Source organism: Varanus komodoensis, unplaced genomic scaffold (genome assembly GCF_004798865.1).
Source record: "Varanus komodoensis strain SLA01 unplaced genomic scaffold, ASM479886v1 scaffold13_3, whole genome shotgun sequence".
Taxonomy (NCBI): domain Eukaryota; kingdom Metazoa; phylum Chordata; class Lepidosauria; order Squamata; family Varanidae; genus Varanus; species Varanus komodoensis.
This window is the reverse complement of record NW_025335409.1, coordinates 10,082,301-10,106,386: the sequence shown is the minus strand read 5'-3', so window position 1 is coordinate 10,106,386 and position 24,086 is coordinate 10,082,301. Positions and strand designations below refer to the sequence as shown.

The window sequence follows — 24,086 nt, the reverse complement described above, 5'->3', positions numbered from 1 at the left end:
AACAACAGAGTCTTGCTTGCTGTATGAATGAGGATAATGTTTAATTATCAGGGAACATACAGCAAACAAACTTATGGGGAACAATGCCATCTATGTTACTAGCTTTTCTCCTGTAGGAAGGATGGGTTGCCATTGCTGTATGGAAAGGAAAAGGCATTCTGCATATGTTCAGAGGCACCAGTATTAAGAAATCTATTTGTCTTTCAAGTCCATACATGCTTTGTATGTCCCTTACTTGCATACATTAGTACTTGGAATTTGTATCCCATCTTATCTCAGATTCAGTATAGGTTAAAATATATAACATTAAAGCACAACTCTGTTGGGTTACCTCTGGTTTGTGGTCCATATTCCAAGAAAGCCCAATCCACTCCCAGGCTTACAAAATGGGCCACAGAGTGCCAAGTAAAGCAGCAGGAGACAACGCATAAGGGAAAAGACTACATTGCCATCAACTACTACTATGCATTAGCCAGGAGGTCTAGAATAAACACATTTTATTCTTCAAACCCCCTCCGAAAAGCTAGTCTTTCTCAAGAGCTCTCAAAGGTAGCATATCACTACCTTTGTAGTGGTAGATACAACTGAGCTCTCTAGAAAATCTACTGGGAACCACTTGTATTATTTTGTTCCAAGAACCATATCTTTAAAAATCCTCTGTCTTTTCAAATGATGTTTTAAGAAGTGTGTGCTTTCTGACATTCTTTCCCCCTTCCCCCACAGACAGGTTGTAAGTATAAGTGACTCAAGCTATAGGGGACATCATGATCCTATGGGGAGCTTGGAAATGGACGAATGTATGTTGTTCATAAAAGTTACTTACTTCGTACAAGTCATCTTTCGCATTGTAGTAGACAATATCTGTCTGTACAAGAGAGAAAAAAAGATGTTAGAGGATTAATTTAAAAAAAAATAGAGCCAAAATCAGATTTTTAACTCATTGATTTTGAAGTGAATTTGCTGTGTGTGTGGGTGCGTGCGTGCACATGCATACATATGTGTGTGATAGTTAATCATAATTCTATTGATACGAGTTTATAGGTAGGGCAAAATACTTATCACACAGACTCCCTAACAGAGCAAATTACAGGTTAAGAAAGAAGAAAATAACAATGAAAAAGGATATAAAAGTTGTGTTTCTTTTCAAACGAGAATTTACAAACATTTCAAAACGTTCTGCTGCTGATGTTTCCAAGAAAAGTTTAGAAGAGCGCCTGTTTTGCATGTAACTTCTAACTGAGTTAATTAGAAGGCACTCTTCATCCAGGCACTCTCAGATGAAGTACACTTTCTGGATCCATTTCAACTGGCTTCAGGCCAGGATCTGGGACTTGATTGCCCTGTACAATCAGGAGTCATGAGTATGAACCTGTTGCTTCTCCTGGGCCTCTCAGTGGCGTTCAACACCATCGACTATGATGTGCTTCCAGGCAAGTTGCCAGGATCGGAGTTGAGGGCACCACTTTGCAGTGGCTGACCATGTCCAGAAGGTGGTGCTGGGGCAGAGTTGCTCTGCCCCATGGTGCTTGATCCATGGGGTCCAGCAGGGCTCTATACTATGCTTTTCATGAAACCACTGGGAGAGGTTTGGACTGAGGTGTTAGCAGTGTGGTCACCATACTCAGCTCTACCTCTTGTTCACATCTAATCCAGGTGAGGCGGTCTCAGTGTTGAACTTGTGCCTGGCTTGATGATGGACAGGATGAGGGTCAATAAACTGAAACTCAATCCAGACAAGACAAAAGTACTGTTGGCAGGTGGCTTGTCTGACAGGTTAGGCAGCCATTACTCTATCCTGATGGGATCACCGTTCCCCTAATGAATAGGGTATGCAGTTTGGGGGTGCTCCTGGACCCAGGACTATACCTAGAGGCCCAGATGGGCTTGGTGGCCGGGGGTGTCTTCCTTCAGGTGTGGTGAATATACAACCTTTGCCCCTTCCCAGACAGACACAACCTGGCTACAGTTACGCATACAGTGGTAATATTCAGATTAGATTACTGTAATGCGTATTATGTCAGGCTACCTTTGAAGAGGGTCCAGCAAATGGACCTGGTCCAAAATTGGAACATACAGTTAATAGCAGGTGCCAGCCTGCAGGGCCATATAATACCAATTCTATATCAACCACATTGGTTACCTGTTGGGGTCCAAGCCCAATTTAAAGTGCTTGTTTTAATATATAAAGCCCCAAATGGCTTAGGACCTGGCTACCTAAAAGGTCACCTTTTCCCACATATACCTAGCCACCCATTAAGATCAGAACAAGAGATCCATCTGAAGGAGCCATTTCTCAAGTAGATGATTAGGATGGTGACTAAAAGAAGGTTCTTCTTGGTGATTGCCCTCTATTGATGGAATAGGTTCCCTGCAAAAACATTTCTCTTCTCCAGGAAGAGAATTGTAATAAGAATGATTTTTACACTGATTTGTTAAATTGTTGTTGTATATTGTCCTGCTCACTTGATACATTTTTAATGGCTAAGTGGTAAATTATTCTGGTTTTGTTTTGTTTTTTTACATATAATTGGTTTTATTGTTTTTAGTGTTTGATCATTTTTAATATCAATTGTTTGTTGTAAGCTGCCTAAAGCATTTGTTGGATCTAGTGGGTGGCATACAAATTTATAAATACATAAAATATAGCATTCAGCACAAACTCTGGACCATAATTCATTTCAGATTGAATTAGGATTAGGCTGGTTCTTGTAATGAAATATTTGAAATATTTCTCCAATAAAAAGGTGCCACATGCGTGCCCACATTTTGAAGAGTTTGAACTCTTTAAGACTGCTCCATCAAGAGGCAACTTCCATATAGAATTTAACATTACACAGTGAACATCAGCAATATGACATTTTATTCTCCAACCAATGAATGGGCTCGAAACCGATCACCCACTGAAATCTATAATTCTCCAAATTTTGCAGTAACATGTTCACAAAAATTCATACATTAGGCAATAGGGCACAGAAAATAATGCACCAGGAAAAACACACAACAAATGCCCAAAACAGAAAAAAATATGCACAAAAACAGGAGACTAGGTAAACGAGGCTGCAAAAATGTGCACTTTAGCAAGATGTATACAAAAATATAAGGGTAAATGTTAATTAAGCATGGGTAGAAATTTGTATACAGTCTTCCAAAAGTCATACACTGATGTAGAATCAGTCCAAAACCAACTTCAGTTTACAATAATGAGATGCTAAAATGTACAGGTATATCCATGCCTGCTTCACTCCACCTTAAATACAATGCTTTCTTCTCAATTTACACAGTCAGCTGTGCATTAACAAGGGCTAAGTAACTCATGCTGAGAATGCATGTATGAACTGGCCCTAATTTTCTGACTGATTACTTCCAGTATCTTCAGTGGGGCAATTACAATTTCAGTGGTTCCAAGCCTGTAATCAAACATAAATAAAGGCTTAAAGACTAGGTAAGCCATTTAAGTAATACAAGTTGCTGCTAATAAGGAAGATAATATGTAGAAGGGTCTGTGGAATAAAGGAACACTTCGTTGTTTAATAAAGCGATAAATAAAATTATCGTTAATTATTTGTATCAGTCTTTTGAATGCTTTTAGCCATTTCCCTGTCTTAAACTGGATAACTGAAGACATATACATGCAGACGCTTTTCTTCAGCTTTCATTTGAAAATATCAATTTCTTCACTAGCAATGAAGTGGTTTAAAAATAAGAATGCATATAGAACTAATTCAGCTTTTATTTTCTCATTATTGCTGGCTAATTATTATTTGCACCAAGTACAGCATGGCAAACTTGAGCTCACTGTTTGCCAATACAAGTGAGGAAATTCCTATTGCCACTAGAAACCCAAGCTAATGGCAGCGCATTGATCTGTCTCTGTAACCTGGTGAGTTGTACTCAAAGAAGCAATTTACAACTTAGCATGTGGCTTGTAGGAAAGGACGATAGAAACAAAGTTTTACTATCCTCTTAATTCTATGTTGTTCACTTCTCACTTTGGACTGACATAACACTAGCAGGTGGTTCGCTGTTAATGCATTAAGTTAAACCAGAGCTGATCCAAACATCCAGCCTGCTCAGAGCTAGGGTTCCTCCCTTCACATATCCAAAGCCAAAGACCTACCTTGCAAAATGTTCTTTATTGACCAAAGCATTTCCCAGAAGAACAAACACTCAGAATGAATCTCTGAGCATGCACAGAGCAGTTTGTTGAACCCAATCTAGTATTCAGCTCCAAGAACTTTCCTTATGAGCATGCCTGGGCCTCATCCCTTCAGGAGGGGCCTTATGAAAGCAAGCGTGCCCTCCCTCTGTGTGCCGATCCTCTAAGTGTGCTGCCCTCCTCTACTAATATCATGCTATGGGGTCAAAAGCCATATTCACCTTGTCTGTCTCTGAGAAACTGCCCCTTCCCAAGCCCCCTCCTGATAGCAGTGCCTCTTGGTTATTCTCAGAGGCTACATGCACACCTGCCTTGAGATAATTGCTTCTGCTTCTTTCATCTCAGTGCCTGGAATTGGCTTACATTCTGAGGCTCCCTCTTGCTCCTCCTCCTCTGAAGACTTAGCCAGGCAGCCTTGAGAATGCCTACCTAGAATAACTGTCTTTCTCACCCCTAACACCGTCCTGCAGAATGTCTCAAATTTCAGATTGGTAACAGAAGGAGTGAATACCTACCTAAATATTGGGGAGATGCCTCTGTTGAAAATCTAGTTCAGAAAAAGGGCCCCCATGCTCTAGATGAGGAATGTTTTCCTCCTTGCCAGCAACACCCATTCTTAGCAGTGTCTGACTGAGCCTTGGTGAAACCCCTAAGTTGCATCCCATTTATACTACTGTGTCTACATGGAGCTGCCTTCAAAAGCTGTGCAGAAACATTCACTGATCCAGCCAAACTCTTCACTGGTGCTGGTAATATGGAACACATTTCCCCTTGTAACAACAGTTCAGACAGAACTCAAAGTACTGGCTATGATTTATACATAATCAGGTCCCTATACAATTTGGAACAAGGTTACCTTAAAGACTGCCTTCTTCCATATGAGCCCACATATGAGCCCACCCTATGTGTATGATCATCTGGGGAGACCCTTCTTTTGGTGGTGACCCGAGAGAGGGTCTTTTATTTTATTCTTGCCCTGTGCTTTAAGGGAAGAACTAACTTCTCCCTTCCCTGAGAGTGTCTGAAAGTGCTGCCGAATTCGACCTGACTGGCAAACTGAAATCCCTGAACTGTCAAGGGTTTGAGGATAAAAGGCAGGGTCTTGGGGCTGTCCTTAGGTCTTCATCTACTTGTGTTAACTTGCTTTGGGGCTTGCGAGCTCTTGGATCTTGGCTTGGGATCTTTTCATCAGAAGACTCGTGCTTGGGTAATACGCAGACTTTGTTATTTCTCCTACAGCACTGTTTCAAGGGTTTTCTCAGAACTTTGCAAACTTCTTTAGCCCTTTCCCTTTCTCCTGTATAAATAAACTTTCTCTCTATCTCTAGAGCTGTGTGTGCTTTCTTCCAGGCAAACCTCCACACTGAATGAGCCTTCTGCTGCGGTCAATACATAGTTCAAGTCCTTCGGGTTCAAGCATGCCCTAAAAGGTCTGGGAGCCCCCTGGCCCAGATTCAGGTGGACATAAAGGGCAGTGGTGGTCTACCTGAATAATCCTTTGTCCCTGCTTACAGTGCAGAAAATTTGAGTGACCCCCTAATCCCCATCACTCTCAGCATGATCTAATTTGTCCTGCAGAAGTCCTTTTCAGCTGTTGTATATGATGTTTGTCCTATTTAGAAGGGATTCATTGAAATGAATGAGGCTTAAGTTAGACCCATGAACCACAGATTTCAACCAGAGATCACTTGTCTGGCATTTCCACATTCCCAGCAGCCAGGAGTTCGTAGTGAAAGCTTTTTCCCAACATGGTGCATTGATGGGAAAAGCCTTGCTGTTGATTTTACTTGTTCAGGCTGCATTCATTAAGGTGACAAGCTAAGAGACTCATACTACAGGCATGGAAAGGCAAACCGTTTCCCTCAACCACACAACAGATTGAGGGCCTCATAATACTAGCATCCTATGAGAGAATGTACTACCAACAACTTCATCTCAATGTTCCTTCTGACATTTGGTCAACCTACCTTACTAGTGAAGTGGGAAAGGAACTTTGAACATTGGTGTTCATGTGAGTGAAGATATATCTATACATATATATTATTAGTAATACTTTCAAGACCAGTTCAATATATCTCTGAGCATTACTATGTGACTTTAAGTTTTTTTGTGTGTGTTTTATTTGGTTTGGTTTGGTTTTCTGTATATGTGTTTCTACTCTTGTTTTGTGTTCTCAGCTTTTTACTGATGTTTGGTTTGGTTGGAGAATTGTGAAAATCAAGATATACAAGTGTGTGTGTGTGTAGAGAGAGAGAGAGAGAGAGAGAGAGAGGGAGGGAGGGAGGGAGGGAGGGAGAAGTTGCATGCTGGTTAAGGCAAAGAATTCGGATGTGCAAGTAAGACACAGCAGTCCTTCCTCCATCTCCAGGAAAGAAATGCATGTTCTCAGATGACCTTGCTTGACAAGAGAAACTGGACAACCATCTGCATGGGATGGTGTAAACTGGTGACCTGCAACAGCAGGGGGTTGGAACCAATGGCCCTCTTGGCCCCTTCTAGCTCTATGATTCTGTGAGACAACTCTAAGGAAGTCTAGAATGCTTTGCATAGTCAAATTTCTCATATCTCCCCTTGGCCTTATCAAACAAGGTAGAGAAGAACAACAAACAAATGTAAAATTGGATCCGATATGCCAGGCAAATAAAGCTTTTATTAAGCCATGTAAGATACTACTCCTTAATATCAGCAGTCTTGAACTTGGATCTCTTCAGACAATTCCAAGAGTAAACTAGAACTCCTTGTTCTTCGGCTCTTAAAATAGTTACAGCTCACTCTTAACTTAAGATATTCACAGCAGGAAGAAAAATAATCCTACCTTGCTAACTTTACTTTGCCTGATCAAGTCGTTAAGGACAGTTGAGTTCATACTGAGAGGTTGCCCTGGTAACCTCTCAGCTAGATTAGTGCAATGCACCTGAATGCGGGGCTGCCTTTGAAAATGGTCCAGAAATTTCAGCAGCTCCATATCAGGGCAGTAAGATTGCTAAAGTAGACTGAATGTCACGATCAAATGAAGTCAGTACTTGACCATCTGCAATGGCTGCCAGTCCATTTCTAGGCCCAATTCAAACTGCTGGTATTAACATTCAAAGCCCTAAATTGTTTGGGCCCAGGTTGCTGGAAGGATCTTCTTCCATGCACACCTGCCCAACTAAAGTAGCCAAGGGAAGTTAGGTGAGTGGCTACTAGAAAGAGGACCTTTTTCTGCTATGGGACCCCAACTATGTTATGGACTTCCAAGGGAGGCTTGCTAGGCACCCACATTCTGGCACCAGATGAACACCTTCTTATCTTTCCAGGAATTCTCATGGGAATCCTAGTTTCTGTCTGTTCTTAAATTCATTTTAAATCTTTCTGATCCAGCTAGGTTTTATTCTAGTTCTCACTTGTATTTATTACTGTAGTCTCAACTGTTAAATTTTTTATACCGTACTTTATGTTTTAAATGGTTGTGAACCACTTGAAGAATTTCAGATATCGGGCAGTGTAGTAATGTAATTAAAGTGAAAACTCCCATTTCTTATTTTCTAAAAAAAAATGTCTGTAGCAACTAATGGAAATTGTGTATGTTTGAATAAAAAGCACCTATTGTGTTTATATAATTACTGTGCACCATTAGTGGGGGGAAAGCACCTAGTGGGAAGAAGTGAGAAATCCTACAGGTGTTAAAAAGGATCTAAAAGTTCCAACCCTACTGCCCGTCAGCAACAATGGTCTAGAGGATGTAGCAGAGATCTGCTCCGATGATCCTTATCTCAGAGGAATTTAGTGGAAGCCAACATAAGTAAAAACAGAGTAGTGAATACTTGCAAATTATGATGTGTGATACAGCAAAGGGAAAAACATATTGTTTAATTCCAGTATTACATTTTGGAAGCCATGATTGCAAACTAACTGAGCAGCATGATGGTGGGCAGGAGTGGGGAAGACAAGACCTGATTGTATATGTCTCTGTGTGAAAAATACCTTTCTTTAAACTAGCATTGTGTAAATAAATACCACCATTCTGATTTTCTGCTTAATGCTCATCTTTGTGGTCTAATATAAACACATAAAAGGAACAAATTCAATGTCCCACATGCCATTTCAGATGCAGCTGCATGAAAAATTTCTGGGCACGTATGTGTACTTCATCCACAGCCACCTGCCATAGTTCCCTGGAAGGAATGGAGCAACTTGCCACTGACCGAGGCCCCTCTGTGCCTCAGTTCCCCAGTCCAGCAGACCCAGCTGCAGGAGCAAAAAGAACACTTTTCCTATTAATTCTGCTCCTGTTAGGATATACCATTCCTTCAAGAAGACCATCGATTGCTACTAGCCAAGATGGCAGCATATTGCCTGCAGAATTATTCCCCAGCATGATGGCCTTCAACTCTCATCATCCCCAGTCGACCCAGCCAGTGATCAGTGGTAGTAGGACTGACACCCAAACTATCTAGAAAGCACTAGGTTGTGGAAAACTGGCCTACAGTTTTTAGGTAGGGACACAAATGGGAAATGCTGGTGGGCTACACCTAAGTAGCAGGATGGTCCCTGCCAGACTAGCAAGAACTTTGGCCAAACAAGCATAGCTCTTCTGATGTTCTTACCTGGTTCTGCCTTATGAACTGCACCAGGATCTGCCTTTTGGATGACTGAAAGGAAAGACTGGAAACCCTTGAAGGACCAGGATACTGGAAGGACCACTTGCTCCCGTATGTACCTACCAGACACCCTAATATCAGGTTCAGAGGCCCTTCTGCCATCCTCCAAGGAGATAAGGAGGATAGCAGACAGAAGAGGGGCCTTCTCAGTGCTGAGCCCCATTTATAGAAATAGCCTCCCAACTGCAGTTTGCCAGTGCCGCCTTTGGTACCAGGCAAATCCAACTCTATTTTTCAGATATTTTAATAATTGATTTTACTTTGTATAAATTTTAATTGGAATTAAACTTTAGGATGTTTTAGGCTTTTAATGTACATTGTTCTTAACTCTCACATCATCATCTAAACTCTCAGCTGTATGTTATATTGTTATGAACTGGGTCTATTGCAGTGTTTTGTTTATATTATTGAAAGATAATAATATACATGTATATTATTGTCTTATTGCTACTTTGTTGATATGTATGTTCTGATTCTGTTTATTTTGTCATCCCCAGAGAGTCCCACTGGACTATCGGTCTGCAGAATATAAATTTAATAACAAACAAACCCTTCTGTAATCCCTACAAGCTCGCTGTTTGTAGCACACACTTGGCTTAGTGTACCTCGCACTGAGTATAAGATAGGACGCATCACTTTTCTGTGTCACCCACTAGCTGTAAGTGGCATAATGGGAGTCTGTGAGTGGGCAGGGAGCAAGCCCCTTGTAGGAAGGCTAAGACTGCACTGCAGTGGAAAAATAAGTGCTCACATGGCAGAAGTCCTGTTCTAAGCTTTCTAATCTTGTTTTTGAATCCTACTGTATTTTCTATTAGCAGTTCTTTCAACTTTATATTCATGTCAAAACACGGCATTATATAATATACACTGGAAAACTTGGCAATATCCTATCCAGATTGCTTGTCCAGAAATAATGGTGGAAAGTGGAAACACATTAGAGCAAAGCAGGGAAAGCACACTTCTGCTCCTAGACAATCTTGCTCAATTTTCTGACTGTTTGGGCCATTAGAGCTGCTACACAAATAAAGCCTTTTTACAGCTTTAACTACCCTTGTGATTGTTCATTTCCTCTTGCCTCAGCTCTGCCTTCAACACTTGAAATAATAGTAGCTACAATTAAGCTGCAGTTTAAGTGGAAAAAGCAAGCAAACATGGCAAGATGAACACACTGGCTATTCTCCCAAAATACCTCAGAGGAGCAACTAACTTTAAAGTGATGAAGAAGAGCCCAACTCGGAGGAAAATTGCACCCAACAATCTTTTCCATTACCTGTTCAGATACTGAGTTGTAACCAATGGTGTTATTCTGCTGCACAAAGTTTCTACCCCATGAAGAAACTCTGTTTTTATCTTTGTGCATGTGTCAGATGTCGTGCTTATGCCAGCTTTTTCACAGATCATTGTGTAAGTTGATGTGCAAAGTTTTGCACAAGGCATTTCACATAGTATTGCACAAGTCATTATGATTTCTCATCTTCCTTAAGCTACCCTAAGCTAGAATCTCTGCAGTCTGCCATCCTGTTGTCCTCAATATGTGCTCAAGATGATCCGTTAATAATTAAGGCATAACTGATCTATCTTCCATGATCCAGAGTAAGTATTTTTGCTTGCCAAGCTTAAGAACAGCCTGGAAACACATCTAAAATGAATGGACTAAAACTATGGATAGCATTTAGGACACTGAAAATGCAGCTGGTCAATGATCAAACATTTCATTTGACAATTCTGGGTTCAGCAGTGGACACAACACCTGCCTTCACCCCCTCATATGATCCAACTATCAGTTGCAGATTATGAAATTAGATTCTCCGATTGTTAAAAAAGCAACAGTATATCTAATACTATCTACTAATGTATGATAATATATTAAGTCTCAAATTATTATAAAGTCTGCATGTGTGAGAAATCTACATATGGAAGCCAGGGCACTGAGTAAATCCATGCAGCAATGGGTTTTATTTACTGGCAATCATCACAGCTCGGCATTTGACGCTGCCAGCATACATTTGTGTTTTCTGTGACAGCTATTTCAAAATAATGTGTGAAAGCACAAGGGAAGCTTATTGCCATGCAGATGAATTGCTAAGGGTAGTTTCTATGCCGCCTCTTTATCATGCAGGACTGAGAAGTCTGTCAGTTTCTCCACACATCACAATTAACCTTTGCCAAAGATTAATGTGTGTCCAAACGGCCACTGTCACAGCTAGCATAGGGAAAAGTCTGACATAAATATTTACTTGGATGTAGTATACTTCTGCTTAAATTATAGTGATTTCTGCATTTGCATCTATATGTATAATTAGGCATCTATAAATCTGTCCCCTTTCTTTTCTTTTTTGGTGAGGCCTTTCTTCTTTGATGATGTATATGTCACCAGCCCAACCATTAAGCCAGTGATCACAAACTAGACAGCATTATTGGCCATAACTCAAGCAATGCAAATAAAAAACAAGTCTGATGGTTGTTTCACATACACATGTGCTCAGTTTTCTCTGTCTAATGAGTGAGATATTGAGATGATCTGAATGTACTTCCCTATACCTCGCTATGACAACTACTTCTGTATACCTTTCCCAACCTGAAGCAATTCGTTGATTCAGGAGGCACAGAAAACTACAAACTCCAGGCACCTCAACAGGAAATTTCCTGGCCGGTTGAGGACACACCAACAAAGGCTCAAATGCCTCTTCCGGAACCCACTCAGAGGTTGGGTTTGCTTGGAGGGCTGAATGGCAGTGAGGTCTAGGAAGAGTGGTCCCCTGTTCAGGGGGTGGGGGGGGGATACTTGGAAAGACCCAGCCCTTTTGTATGAATTATCACTGAATGATCAGAAAAACAAAACAGAACAAAAACAGACACATACACTCAAATACAGTCTAAGGCACGCTGGGATTAGCTCACTGTTTACCATCAAAATTCTATTGTGGCAAGATACAAATTAATTCAATGAAGTCACAAGCAAAGCTGTCCAACAGCTATTCAAAACTCTTAGGTGGAGGACCAACAAGTTAACACTGACCTGGATGGACCACTAGAAACATCAAAACATTAAATAAAAGCCATCTTGCACAAGACCAAAGGTCCATCTAGTCCAGCATTATGTACACATGGTGGCAACCACGTGGTCACAGGTTCCGTCCTGCCCAAGCTGCTCAGCAACTGGTGTAGCAACTTGCCACCTCTGGTGAAGGAGGTAGCACACAGCCAGCAAGGATAGTAGCCACAGATACTCTTCACTTCCATGAACATGTCCAATCCCATTTCTAGATTTGTGCCCATCACCCCTTCCTGTTGTGGTGTATCCTATAATTAAACTACCCATTGTATAGTTGGTGTGCAAGGTAGCCATGAATCTTACAAGAAAAGCCAAAATGATATTTATGAAAGGTTACATCAATTGCTTGATAAACACACTGCCACTGCTCACAGCTCTTCTCGGGAGATTAGAAAGGCAGGTGGCCAGTCATGTAGCTGACTTTGCTAATTCTTGCAATGGCAACAGAACCTGGTTGTAGCCATCATATTATTGTGTGCAGTAAGCCAAGTTCAGAATGGTTATTTTTCATATTTGTTTAGAAGAAAGGAAGAAAGACTCATTTTTCCACATCTTCCACATCTTCTGCATCCCCCGCATCATTGTGGTCAACGGAGAGCTCCATTATATTTGCATGCCTTCTCAAACACACAATATGCACAATCACTTTTGCAAGAGTTAGAGTGTTTTAGGAGGAACTTTCCATTGGTTTAAGATTAAATGTGGGTCATTGCCAGGCAGTTACCTGGATTAACTTTCTTCTAGCTTGAGTTATATCAATTATTCCAGATGATTTCTGTATCTGCAAGATCAGCCCTCTCACACAGTAGGGTGATAAGAGGTGGGCATCAAGGAGCTAATGTCTGAATGATTCAGCAAGACTTTCTGTGCCACAATTTGTGATGTTTACATTGATTATTAGTTTAAAGGATGTTTTAACAGACTTGGCTAAAATTGAAGAAAGGCATTAACAGCTTGGTAGTCAGTGCTTTAAATGAGCTTTTTTAATATATAATAATAATTTTGGACTGCCCCTCCATTCAATGAGTGCTTGAAATGGTTGTCGTGTCTGACGCCTCAACAGAGGCGGCACCTCACGAGGAAGAGTCAAACGCCCAAAGAGAGAATCATACGTCAGAACAGGAGGACTTATACTTGAGGCTCTGTGGCCAAGTGACTCTTCCACAACCTGACTTGGGAGTAGCTGAACAGAGAGCCATCCCTCATCCTGACCCTTTACCCCTTGAGCAAACAGCCAAGCCTCTGTCCGACCATGAGGGCCCAGAGGGAAAAGATGCTACATGTTCTGCCTCTGAAGAGCATGGGCAGGATGCCCCCCTTCCTCCTGACGCTGAGTCTCCTGAACAAGATACAGAAGACGCAGGAGGTGGGATAGATTTGTCTCGCGCGACTCTTAGACGTAGCTTACGCTGATTGGAACAAAAGGAGGCTTTGTCCCACCTCAGGGGGGAAAGGTGGGACAAAGAAAGCTAATCCCACATGGGTTCCCTGAGGGACGTCACCAAGAAGATAGCAACTAACTTGTAAAGGTCGTTGCAGTAGAGCTTATTCATAGCATCGTAAATCTCGTAGAAAAGTAGCAATAAAAGACTTTAGTTTTACTGCCTGCATAAGTGTAGGTCATTTACAACTGTGAGGTGAGCTGACACCTCACAACAATGGTGCACAATAGAAATGCAGGTGCAAATACACAAAAATATAAAGCAATGTTTTAAAACTGAGGATTAATGATAGAAACTGACAATAGCATGAATTATAAAAAGTTGCAATTAAATTTGACAACTATTATCTGGAAAAAAATAATTCTAAAACTAAGCAAATAAAAGCGGGAAGGGTATGCAGATATGTACTTCTGTCAAGAGAAACTGTAGCTAGTTTCTGTGAAGGCATGGACAATGCATGTTCCCTAAGACTGAGATCTGGACTAACAAGTAAAAGACCAATTCAAGAAATCCTGTCTCAGTGGATATTTCCTTATCTGTTTTGGGTGGCAAAAGGGCCCAAACAAGAAAAGTCACTTTTTATGGCTTTTATGGAAGGTGCCAAGGGTAGGTGTGGCTGAGCATTTGTTGAAGGCCCACAACCCAACAGGGGCCCACGGACAGACTGCCCCATCACTGCGATCTGCTTGCTTGCTTGCCTCTAACTCTAACCCAGACTAGGATGGGGGTGAGGAGGGGAGCAGTGGAAGTGACAGCCTGCTTGCTCACTGGACCTCTGCCCAGCAAGCATGCAAGTGGTACTCCTGCTGAGAAAGAGGAGTAGGAACAACAGCAGCTGGTGATAAAGGTTACTCACTAAGGTGGGAGGCCAAGGACCCTCTGAAACCCTGAATCAGCACAGGGAACTGCAGATTCCAAGCAGTGTGTCTTCAAGTTTGACTTACAGCTGCTCTGTTTTTTCACAGATGACAAGTGCCGCTTCTCTCCTTTATGAAAAGGCAGGCACAAGACCCCTTCACACATTTGCAGCGTGGAGATCAGGCCAGCTTCTCACATTAGAAAGACAGAGATAGACACCATGGAAGTGATCACCAAGATGGACATCGTGCTGTACAGTGCTAATAATACAGCAAGATCAGAACCAACTAACAACCTTTGGGAAACTTAGGGGCATATCCTACAGCATGCTAGCTTGCATAAAGACTTAGTTTCTCAAGCTGTCAACCCATTTACCAGAAATAATTTTGAGGAAAACTTTAAAGGCTGCTAAACAGTCTCAAAGCCACGAGTGTAGTAAACCTGTTGATATAAAGTCAGCTACGTATAGTTAAAATATTAACGAAACTGAATAGGTATTAATAAAAATGGACAGAAACAAGGAGCACATAATAGACAAATAACTACTTAGGGTTATATTACAGGGGAGGGGAGGGGAGGGGAGAGGAGGGAATAGTCATTTCCAACCTTGGCCTGGACCACAGGGAAAACAGCCACTTCTGTGAAGATGGATTTCTCTGACATATTTTAATTTAAAAAGTGTAGAAGCACCACTATGAGCCTTTGTAGTCAGCTGCCTACTTCATTAGATGTATGTAATTGCCTGGGATTTGTCTTAATTGACTTTCCTCTTATGAGAAAAGCAAACAGCAAGCATCATTTCAATTAGTATCACCACAGTGCCCTCACTTCTCCCACCTTGGAGAGAAAATGTGAAAAAATATATATCCCAAACACAATGGTCAATTTCTGTCAGAATGTGTCCCTACAGTACAGCCCAGTCAGAGCCCCTTCAAGAAAATGCATCCAGCCATGTGGGATTTAATCAAAGGGAAATGGCATGAGAGAGAGAGAGAGAGAGAGAGAGAGAGAGAGAGAGAGAGAGAGAGAGCGCGCGCGCGCGCGCGCGCGCGCGCGCATGCAATGAGTGAAGAGACAATTCTAGCAAAAGACACAGAGGCTGCAACACACAGAATTTCTGAACCATCATCAACACGAAACATGCCAACATGACACATAATACATGCAGGGAATTGTCACACTGACAGAACAAGTTCTCCTTCAAGGAGTCCGGTGAGGAATTAAATGTTGTTGATTTGCCCCAGATCTGAGGATGATTCAGTATCCTCATTGCATTCACTGACAGGATCCTTCTGAGGCAGGTGTGTGCCTTCTAGGAAGGAGGCCTTTTCAGTTCTGGCACCCTACCTCTAGAATGGAATTCTCTTCTATTCTGGGATGCATTAGTAGAAGCATCACTTCCAAAACATGAGAAATAATAGTTCTCCTACCCAGACCTCTTCAACGTAGAATACTGTGTCCAGTTCTGGGCACCAAAATGTAAGAAAGATGCAGAAAAATTGGAAAGGGTTCAGAAAAGGGCAGGAAAGATGATCCAGGGTTTGGAAACAAAGCCCTATGAGGAGAGGCTGAGAGATGTTCAGGGTGAGTACCTGAACGACTGTCACAAAGAGGAAGGACAAGATCTCTTCTCATTCATCTCAGAGTGTAGGACATGGAATAATGAACTCAAGCTGCAGCAAACCAGATTCAGGCTAGATATCAGGAAAAGCTTCCTCACTGTGAGAGCAATACGATGTCAGGATCGGGGCCTGGGTGACCCTGAAACTGCTTACAGAACCAGGCACACCTTTGTGTGTGCAGGGAATACCTGAGGAGCAATTATGCAGTGCAACCAGAGGCCCTGGAGACCAGCATCAAAGGCCTCCTGACACTGCTGCTCTTTGCCACAACAACGCAAGTAGTCTCTTGTGCTCTGGCCTCTCCATCACCACACCATGAACTTTGCTCCAGCCCTGTTCCAGTTGCTTCTGCCTTGCTCCAGCTCTGCTCCAGTTGTTCCTGTCTTAAACTCCAGCATGCTCTGGTCTGCTCCCGATTGCTCCAGCTGTTTCTGTCTTGTTCTGGTTAGTCCCTGCCTTGGTCCTGCTTGATCCTCGCCTACCCTTGCCCTGCTCCTGTGTGTTTTTACTTGCTCCAGTTGTTCCTGCCCTGCTCCAGCCCACTAGTATTGGGACCACCCTTACGTGACTGTCTTCCTGGAATCAGACCAGTGGACTGTTTTTGGACTGTGCTTTTTCTCTCCTCTCCTGCACAATGTTGGATTGCCGGCTGCCTTGACCCTGATTCTGGACTGTTGACCATGCCACCTGCTTCTAGCCCTACCAAGTGGGAAGACCTCACTTCGCATCAGCACCCTGGTCCCGGCACACTGCCTATCTTAGCCACTGTCCACCTCCTGGCCCTTACATATGACAGTGGAGCCGGTTGCCAAGAGAGGCAGTGGGCTCTCCCACACTGGAGACATTCACAAAGGACCTGGACAGCCTTCCGAGTGGGATGGTGTGAATTGGTGTCCTGCAACAGCAGGGGGCTGGACCCGATGGCCTCCTTGGCCCCTTCCAACTCTAGTATGCTATGATTCTATGATTTTCAGGGAGGCTCACTTGACACTTACAGTGTACTTTCTTTGGTGCCAGGAAAGACCTCCTTCTTTTTCCAGGAATGTTTTAGACTGTTTTAAATTCTATATTACATTTTCAATCTTTTTATTGCTGCTAGATTTTACTCTATATTTTATATTTTTATTTGACACTGTTGTGTTAAAATTCATTGTAAAATTTAAATAGTTATTTTTTAAATTGTTGCTAGCCCCACCACTGTCCCAGAAAGCTTTAGCTACTGGGTACTATAAACATGTAATAAATACATATATCTTCAAGCATTCTTGATTCTGAATTGTATAACAGTAGCAACAAGAAGAAAGCTTACCCCTATCTAAATTAAGCTGCTTTGATGGAAGAAAGCTTAAGGTGGAGGTGCTAGAAGTGGATTTCAGAGGTGTGGCATTGAAAAGAAATTTCTTGGCTGAGCATGTGCTCAGAGGCACTCTTGTTCACAGTTCAAAGATATTTCAAAATACTTGTAAAATTTATCATGCATGTTGTCTTCTTAGTTTCTGAATCAATAGCACCATGTCATCCAATTTGCATCTGATGTTCTCCTTCCAAAAAATTATGCTCTGAGTATATGTGTGAGAAAAATAGAGGGACTTATTTCTGGCAAACCTGTTGTCCTATATTCTTTCCAAGCCTTATGAAAATACTCAAATGCTAAATGCAGTCAAGATAATTGATATCCCACTAGCACTTTCTGAGGCCTCTGTGGACTCAGATTAAAGCATATATGATCAATAAGAAGGTTATTCTTATTGGCAGAAAAAGGCTATGAACCCATCACTGCATTTCAGCTGAATCTTCATAAATACGGGGCAAAGGATACATAAATAAAAGAAGAACTGAAAAGAAAACTAGTAAGTTAGTAGCCTGGGGATTAATAAGAGTGGAGTAAAAGTTGGTTTAAGAGGCTAGCCGGACTGCAGGGAGAAAGTGAAGTCCCTGGGGAAGTTCAAGGGAATGCTGTCAAAAATGATTGACCAAGAGCATAAACAATGGCTTTTGCAAGAAGTCATGGCAGGCATTTGGCAATGCAGATAACAATCAACAAATTAATTGATCCCTTAGAAACCTGGAAAACAGCACCATAGCTTGAGAAGTTCTGGGCTTTGGAGCAGCAAGCCAGAATGAGAGAGAGAGAGAGAGAGAGAATATCATGATGCACGGCTAATGTCTGGAAAAGACTCTTTGTTAGAAAGAAGCATTACTTTCCATTCTCATTTGTACCATATTTACTTGTCATTCTGTTTATCAGCATGGTAATAGTTTGACTTTTTTAGTGTTCATTTTTCTTGCAAAATGTTTGTAACAGCAACATATGTTAACTACTAAATAGGGAGGAAAGGTGGATCTGCACATTGCCCTGCCAGTGTACGCCTCGCTCAGCAGGTAAGGCGATGTGTGGATGGTCTAGCAGGGCCGCGGCGACCCAGTGAGGCTTACAATTGGCCCTGGATCTCTTGCATCTGAACTCGGCGCTCCTGTGCTGCCTACGTTCTCTTTTACACCCCCTCACTGCAGATAAAAAAGATGGTGTTCTCTACCAAGAACAGCTACTGGCCTTTAGAAAAACAGGCATTTAATTTTAATTGGACAATCAACTGATTAACTGGTTAAAACCAGAAAGCCAATCAGCCTTCTGAAAAAAGCCGATCTTCTGACTTTAATCTTTAACAGGCCTACTTTCCAGTCTAGAGCAGCTTTCCAGGAGCCTGCTCTCACCCACTGAAATAGCTATTAAACCTGCAGCTCCATCTGGAATTGAAAATGGCAGATAAAATAATTAGAATCTTACATCAGTGTTAAGAGGTCTTTGGAGGTGCTTAGAAAGTAGGAAGAAGACATTAGCTTTCAGTAAGCTTCTGTTAACAATGCAGCATGTTCGTTACACAAGGCTAAAGTACCTGTAAGGTGCTAATGAATTCAATACCATTGTTTTTAATAAGAAGTTGCTTGTACGGGAGCAGAGGAAACGGTCATTAGCCCAAAAGTATAATGCAACTGTATTTTCTTTCCAGTGGTGTCTAAATGACATGAAAATCGGAGTGATATAGGACCTGGTTTCTCCTTTCAGAAGCTGCACCATTTCTAATTAGTTTTGCGATCAATATACCGAGGTGATCCATAATCTCAGTTCATATATCTATTTTTTCTGCTAAAATAGAATGGTGTGCACACATGTGCGCGCGCGCACACGCACACACATATATATAATGATAAGCAACAGCTATACTTCTTTCCTTGCCTCTAACATTTTACTGGCTTTTTTGCTTTATCAGTGAATCTTCTTTCTGAATACACTAGATTCTCCCTGGATGATTATGATCATTTGCATTAAGAAAGTTACATTTCCAGAAGAAACTGAAAAAGAAATAGGAGATACTCCAGGAACCAGAAAAGAAATAAGGAAGGACACATGCACTTGGATTCACCAGTTGTTCTCACCCTTGAAGTCAACCTTATATACAGCTTTCCTTTCATCTCATATATTCAAATACAGGTGGGATTCCTGAAAGGCCATCTTCTCCCATATGCACTTGTATACTCTTTAGGATCTACTCGGAAAACTATTTGCCATGTGGTAAGGCACAACTGAATGGGACATGGGAGAGGGTCTTTTCTGCGACTGCACCTAGACTGTGGAACTCCCTGTTTTGGAAGGCGAGTTATATTCTTTTAGATGCCAGCTGAAAATGTTTTAATTTCGCAGGCACTTTCAAGGGTGAATTTGCTGGGCTTTGTTTTTAATGGATTGTTTAAAGGTTAATTCATTGCTGCTACCATTTTTTGATTTTATTATTTTATGTATTGTGTAAATATTTTTGTATTATTGTGTGTTAATTTGTTTTATGTTGCATCTGCTTCTCTTTTTACCTTATTTATTTCTGTTTATTCTCTTGGTTATCATTTATTTTATGTTGGCTGTTGGCTGTATTGTATTGCATTGTGTCACTTATTTTATATACACCAGTTTATGGCTAATCTGGTGGCATATAAATCAAATAAACAAACAATAAATAATTTGTCATCCCCAGCTTTGTTCTTGTCTTCTGCCATCAAGCTAAGTATTTTATTCCAACCAATATTTCAACTGAAATTTTTGGAGTGACCACTTATTTTCAGCTGTCTCTACTGACTGCATCTGTCTGTTTTTAACTGGAGCAGGGAGGAGGGGGCACAATTTAGTACTTTAAAAAATGAAGGATAAAAATAGAATGCTAAACCACTGCATTAACAGTATAATTCTAACAGTGATTTCTGTTGGTTTGTGACATTTCATATGGCTGTGCTGAAATTGTTCCTTATTTTACCACCAAAGGCAAAACTGAGTTAATACACAAGATAGGTTATCATGCTGAGTTCCCCCGTCAGTGAGAACATCTAGTGAGAATTTCTATAGGATCAGGCACATTTCCCTGTAATCCCCAGCACTCCTATGCTTGCTATAAACAATAAGATTTCTAGAGCATCCTCTTAATTTAGGCAGGGGCCGTTAGTTTAGGGGAGGACCAATTAACTGGTTGCCATTCTACATGGAATAAGTATGTGCTGGCACATGCACCTAGCACCCTACACCACTGATCCTGGACAGTCAATTCCATTTGCAAAGCTTTCTCTGAGATTTTCGAATTACTGGTTTATAACAGCAGGGACATGAGTTTTTCCGGGCAGAAATTACTTGCAGTCCCTTAATTTTGGATTGGTTGTAACTCCACAAAGGGCTCTCCACAAACATGCAATAACAGGTATTAAATGAGCATTATATGTTTAAGTGAAATAGCTCAGTTTAAGTGAGTGTAAAGTAATGTACAAAACACTGTGAGAGAGGAATGATAGCAATTCCGTTCCAGCAGCTATTATCTTCCAATCTCACTTTTTGAATAGGAGAAACTTAAGCTCAAACTGTTGGCTACATCAATAGACATTGTTAAGTCACAACAACTGACACGGCTGGCACAAGACATGCTTGATACCATATCACCTTGGTAGCCAAGCAAAGACTGTACTGGATTGGCTAGTGTGTCCCAAGTCAAGCACAGCTAGCTGGAATAATCTATTATGTTGCTAGCGAAGAGTGCATGTGATTCTTCTAATTTCACTTGAGGTAAGGTGATCTTTATAAATGTGCCATGCTCTAAGTTTGTATCTCTACATTAAATACTAACTGAAGAACAAAGAAATCGAATCCATCTGATCTCCCTTCCATCCCCCATCATATAAGGTTTTGATTGTTTTTTGGACTCTAAAGTTTAAGATTCCATTCATTTAGATTGAAAGCAAAGCACAGAACTAATACTTCAACTGATGAAGGACTTAACTTAACCTTTTAAAAATGGATCAATTTCAGGTAGAACCAGATACAGCTAAGTATTCACTCTACGGGGGCAAATAGCTGAAGGCTTGCAATAACTTCAGGTGGCATGAAAGTACAGCTAATCCAGCCTTCAAAAGAATTTACTATTGAGGAGAACATAACTGGGAAGCATGTTTTTCCCTATAATTAATGCCTTCTTGTTGAGCATTCCCAGGGAAACCAAGAGCCAATACAAGCAGTGCCGAAAACTGAGCATTAAACCGCATGTTACATTAATGCTGTAGCATGGTCGCTTGGACATATTTCCCCCTCAGGATAACCGTGAGTTTGGAACAGGAGCACTATGAACCAATCTGCTCCACCCCTTTTCCTCATAAGATTCCATGTCTAGCCAATGGGTTAAAAAAGGGAAAATATCTCCATTGATTTCAGTAGAGATTTTATTATTATTTTTAACCACCACTCCCCTCACCATGGAAAGGAAGGTTTAGCCCTTCCCTTCCAGTGTGTACAGGTCGTAATCTGAATCAAAGCTGCATGCAGTTTACACTAAAGGAGGGTAATGGTTATGGTCAGCAACATGCTAACCAGATAATGTAATGTGTAGTTCGGCCCTGAGGGACACCAACCAGAGAAACTGATGCCATGACTATGAACAGGAGGCACATGACTTCCTTGCTGTGGGGGATCAGTGTAGTCCTACTTTTTCATGCCAGGTGCTGAAATGATACGATCATGGCAACTCCAGGAACACTGGAATGTGCATCAGTGTTATGAATCAGTGTTTACCAGCAAGTCTCAATATACAGTGGTACCTCAGCTCATGAATGCCTTGGTTCACGAACAAATCAGGTCACAAACAAAAATTTGTCACGAACACCGCTTTGGGTGGCAACCAAGATCGCAGCCATCTCCCCACCCCCCCAAGTGGGGAGATGGCCACGATCCCAGTTGCTTTTGTGCAGGGAAGGCATGTGTGATCAGAGGCGTGCTGCTGCAAGAAAGACAGGCAGAATCCCGGCCATCTCCCCCGTGGCTCTGCTTTGCTGCTCCTGTCAAACAAATGGAACTGCAATCGGGGCCATCTCCCCATCCCCAGCGCACTGTTTGTGCACATCTCTCCCTCCCACTGTGCGCCCGCAATCATGCCTGTCTCCCGCCCCAACCTCCCAGCACACTGGGACGACGGGTGCCTGTAGGGATGACTGGCACAATCTCGGTCATGCTGGGGAGGCGTGGAGATGGCCGCGCTTGTGTTTGGGGTGGGGGGGGGGAGATGGCCATGATCTTTATTCTTGTCACTTTGCTTCACATTTTTCTGATTTAAAAAATGGTTACAGAACGGATTAACCTTATTTACATTGAACCTTATGGGGAAATTTAACTTGGCTCACAACCAATTTGAGTCACGACCAGAGTCCTGGAACAGATTAAGTTCGTGAGCCAAGGTACCACTTTATCTCAAGCAACCATAAAACAGTGGCTTCTATTAAATCATGGATTTGTTTTAGGAAAAATAGCTATTATACTTTCTAATCAGTCCTCTGAAGCCTCTGCAGCAATCTTCAGCATACAGAAAAGTAAAAAGCAAATGAAGTAGAAAGACACAACTTGTTAAGATTCAATTTGTATTCTCCTTACATTTATACATGTGTAGGGGCAATTAACATTGTGGGTTCAACTAACCAGCCACTCCAGTGCAATCAAATGTAACCTCAAATACAAAGACAAAATACCCAACTCAGAGAATATAATTTGTTTTATGTATACTTTCCTCTCCTTTTAAAGTAGCATCTTCAGGATGTCAGACCTTCAGGAAAAAACAAAAGCAGCATCTCAAGAAGCAGATGTGTTATTTCAAATTATGTTTCCTCTACTTCCAAGCAAAAACTGAACTTCATAAGAGCAAATTTTTATTCAAATGACAAGTGATCTTGTGCCTGATGTGAGTGCTTAGAAGTTTGCATGCCACATCATCGGTAAAGCTGGACAGTGCCTTGGTCAGAGAACCACTAGAGACCCCACAAAAAAGGAGGGATGCTGTGCAGCAGACTAATTGCACTCAAAAAGAAAAAGGAATATCATTTTCAGATATGCCACCAAATGGTAAAGTACTCAAACAAGGAAAAATGGCATTTAAAGTTTGTTTTCTAATCTGCCTTCACTACCTTGCTTCTTGCCATATTTATAAGAATTTAAGATTCTGCAGAACACTTGACATTTCTATAGTATGTACCTCATAAGATATGCAAATAAGGTCCAGTGTAATTGGCATTGTGTTAAAATCTGGTAAGGGAGAGGCAGAATTATGACCCAGTATTTAATAAAAACCATTGCCTTTTAATTTGAGCATACATTTAACAAGGTCCCAACCATTCCTTTGCAATCTTGTCACCCTTTTTAGTAATTATCCCATTCACTTCATCCTTAAATTATAGATGAAAGCATTAAAAGGCTATTAAAACTTTATTATAGTAGGTGCCATTAAAAATGAATGTGAAATTGAGTTTTAAGGATGCATTCTGTAAAATAGATTATTGCCACTTTTCCAGTGATTGACCTCAACTGTATGATCAGTATCCAAAGAGGAAAACAGGATGCAATGTGCTCCTGGATCAGGCATGTGCTCGCTTGTGAAGCTTGGAATGTGCCTCTGTTTGAGGCGCTGTTCAAAGGGCCAAGCCGTATGATCAGACATTGCATATGTTGCCAACATGAGTAAGTTTGGACTTTAACTTCTGAAGTGCAGTAAGGACATTTCTTGGGGTGGAGAAGAGAGGAAGAGTGACCTTTTTCTTCCCCAGTTGTGAACGGTCCAGCATCCTCCCTTCCCGATGCACAGCTTTAAGGCATAGCGGGAAAAACCCCACTGACACTTTGTGGGGGGGGGGGTGTTACTGTCCCTCAGCAGAACACAGGGTGTTTTTCAAAAGAATCTGCAGCTGGGAAGGGGATGTATAAACCTTCCTTCCTACATGTTGCAACCTCCCTGAAAAATGCCT

General features: G+C 41.5%; 1 protein-coding gene across 6 annotated transcripts in view; it reads right to left on the bottom strand.

Annotated features, from left to right (window-relative positions):
* The window catches only part of CACNA2D1 (calcium voltage-gated channel auxiliary subunit alpha2delta 1), a 452,873-nt gene that overhangs the window by 218,327 nt on the left and 210,460 nt on the right, over nt 1–24,086 (bottom strand). For all 6 annotated transcript variants that reach the window (XM_044423417.1, XM_044423419.1, XM_044423424.1 and 3 more), the window contains one exon: nt 824–865. In XM_044423417.1, the coding sequence (XP_044279352.1) occupies nt 824–865 (42 nt within the window). The remainder of the gene's footprint in view (nt 1–823; nt 866–24,086) is intronic.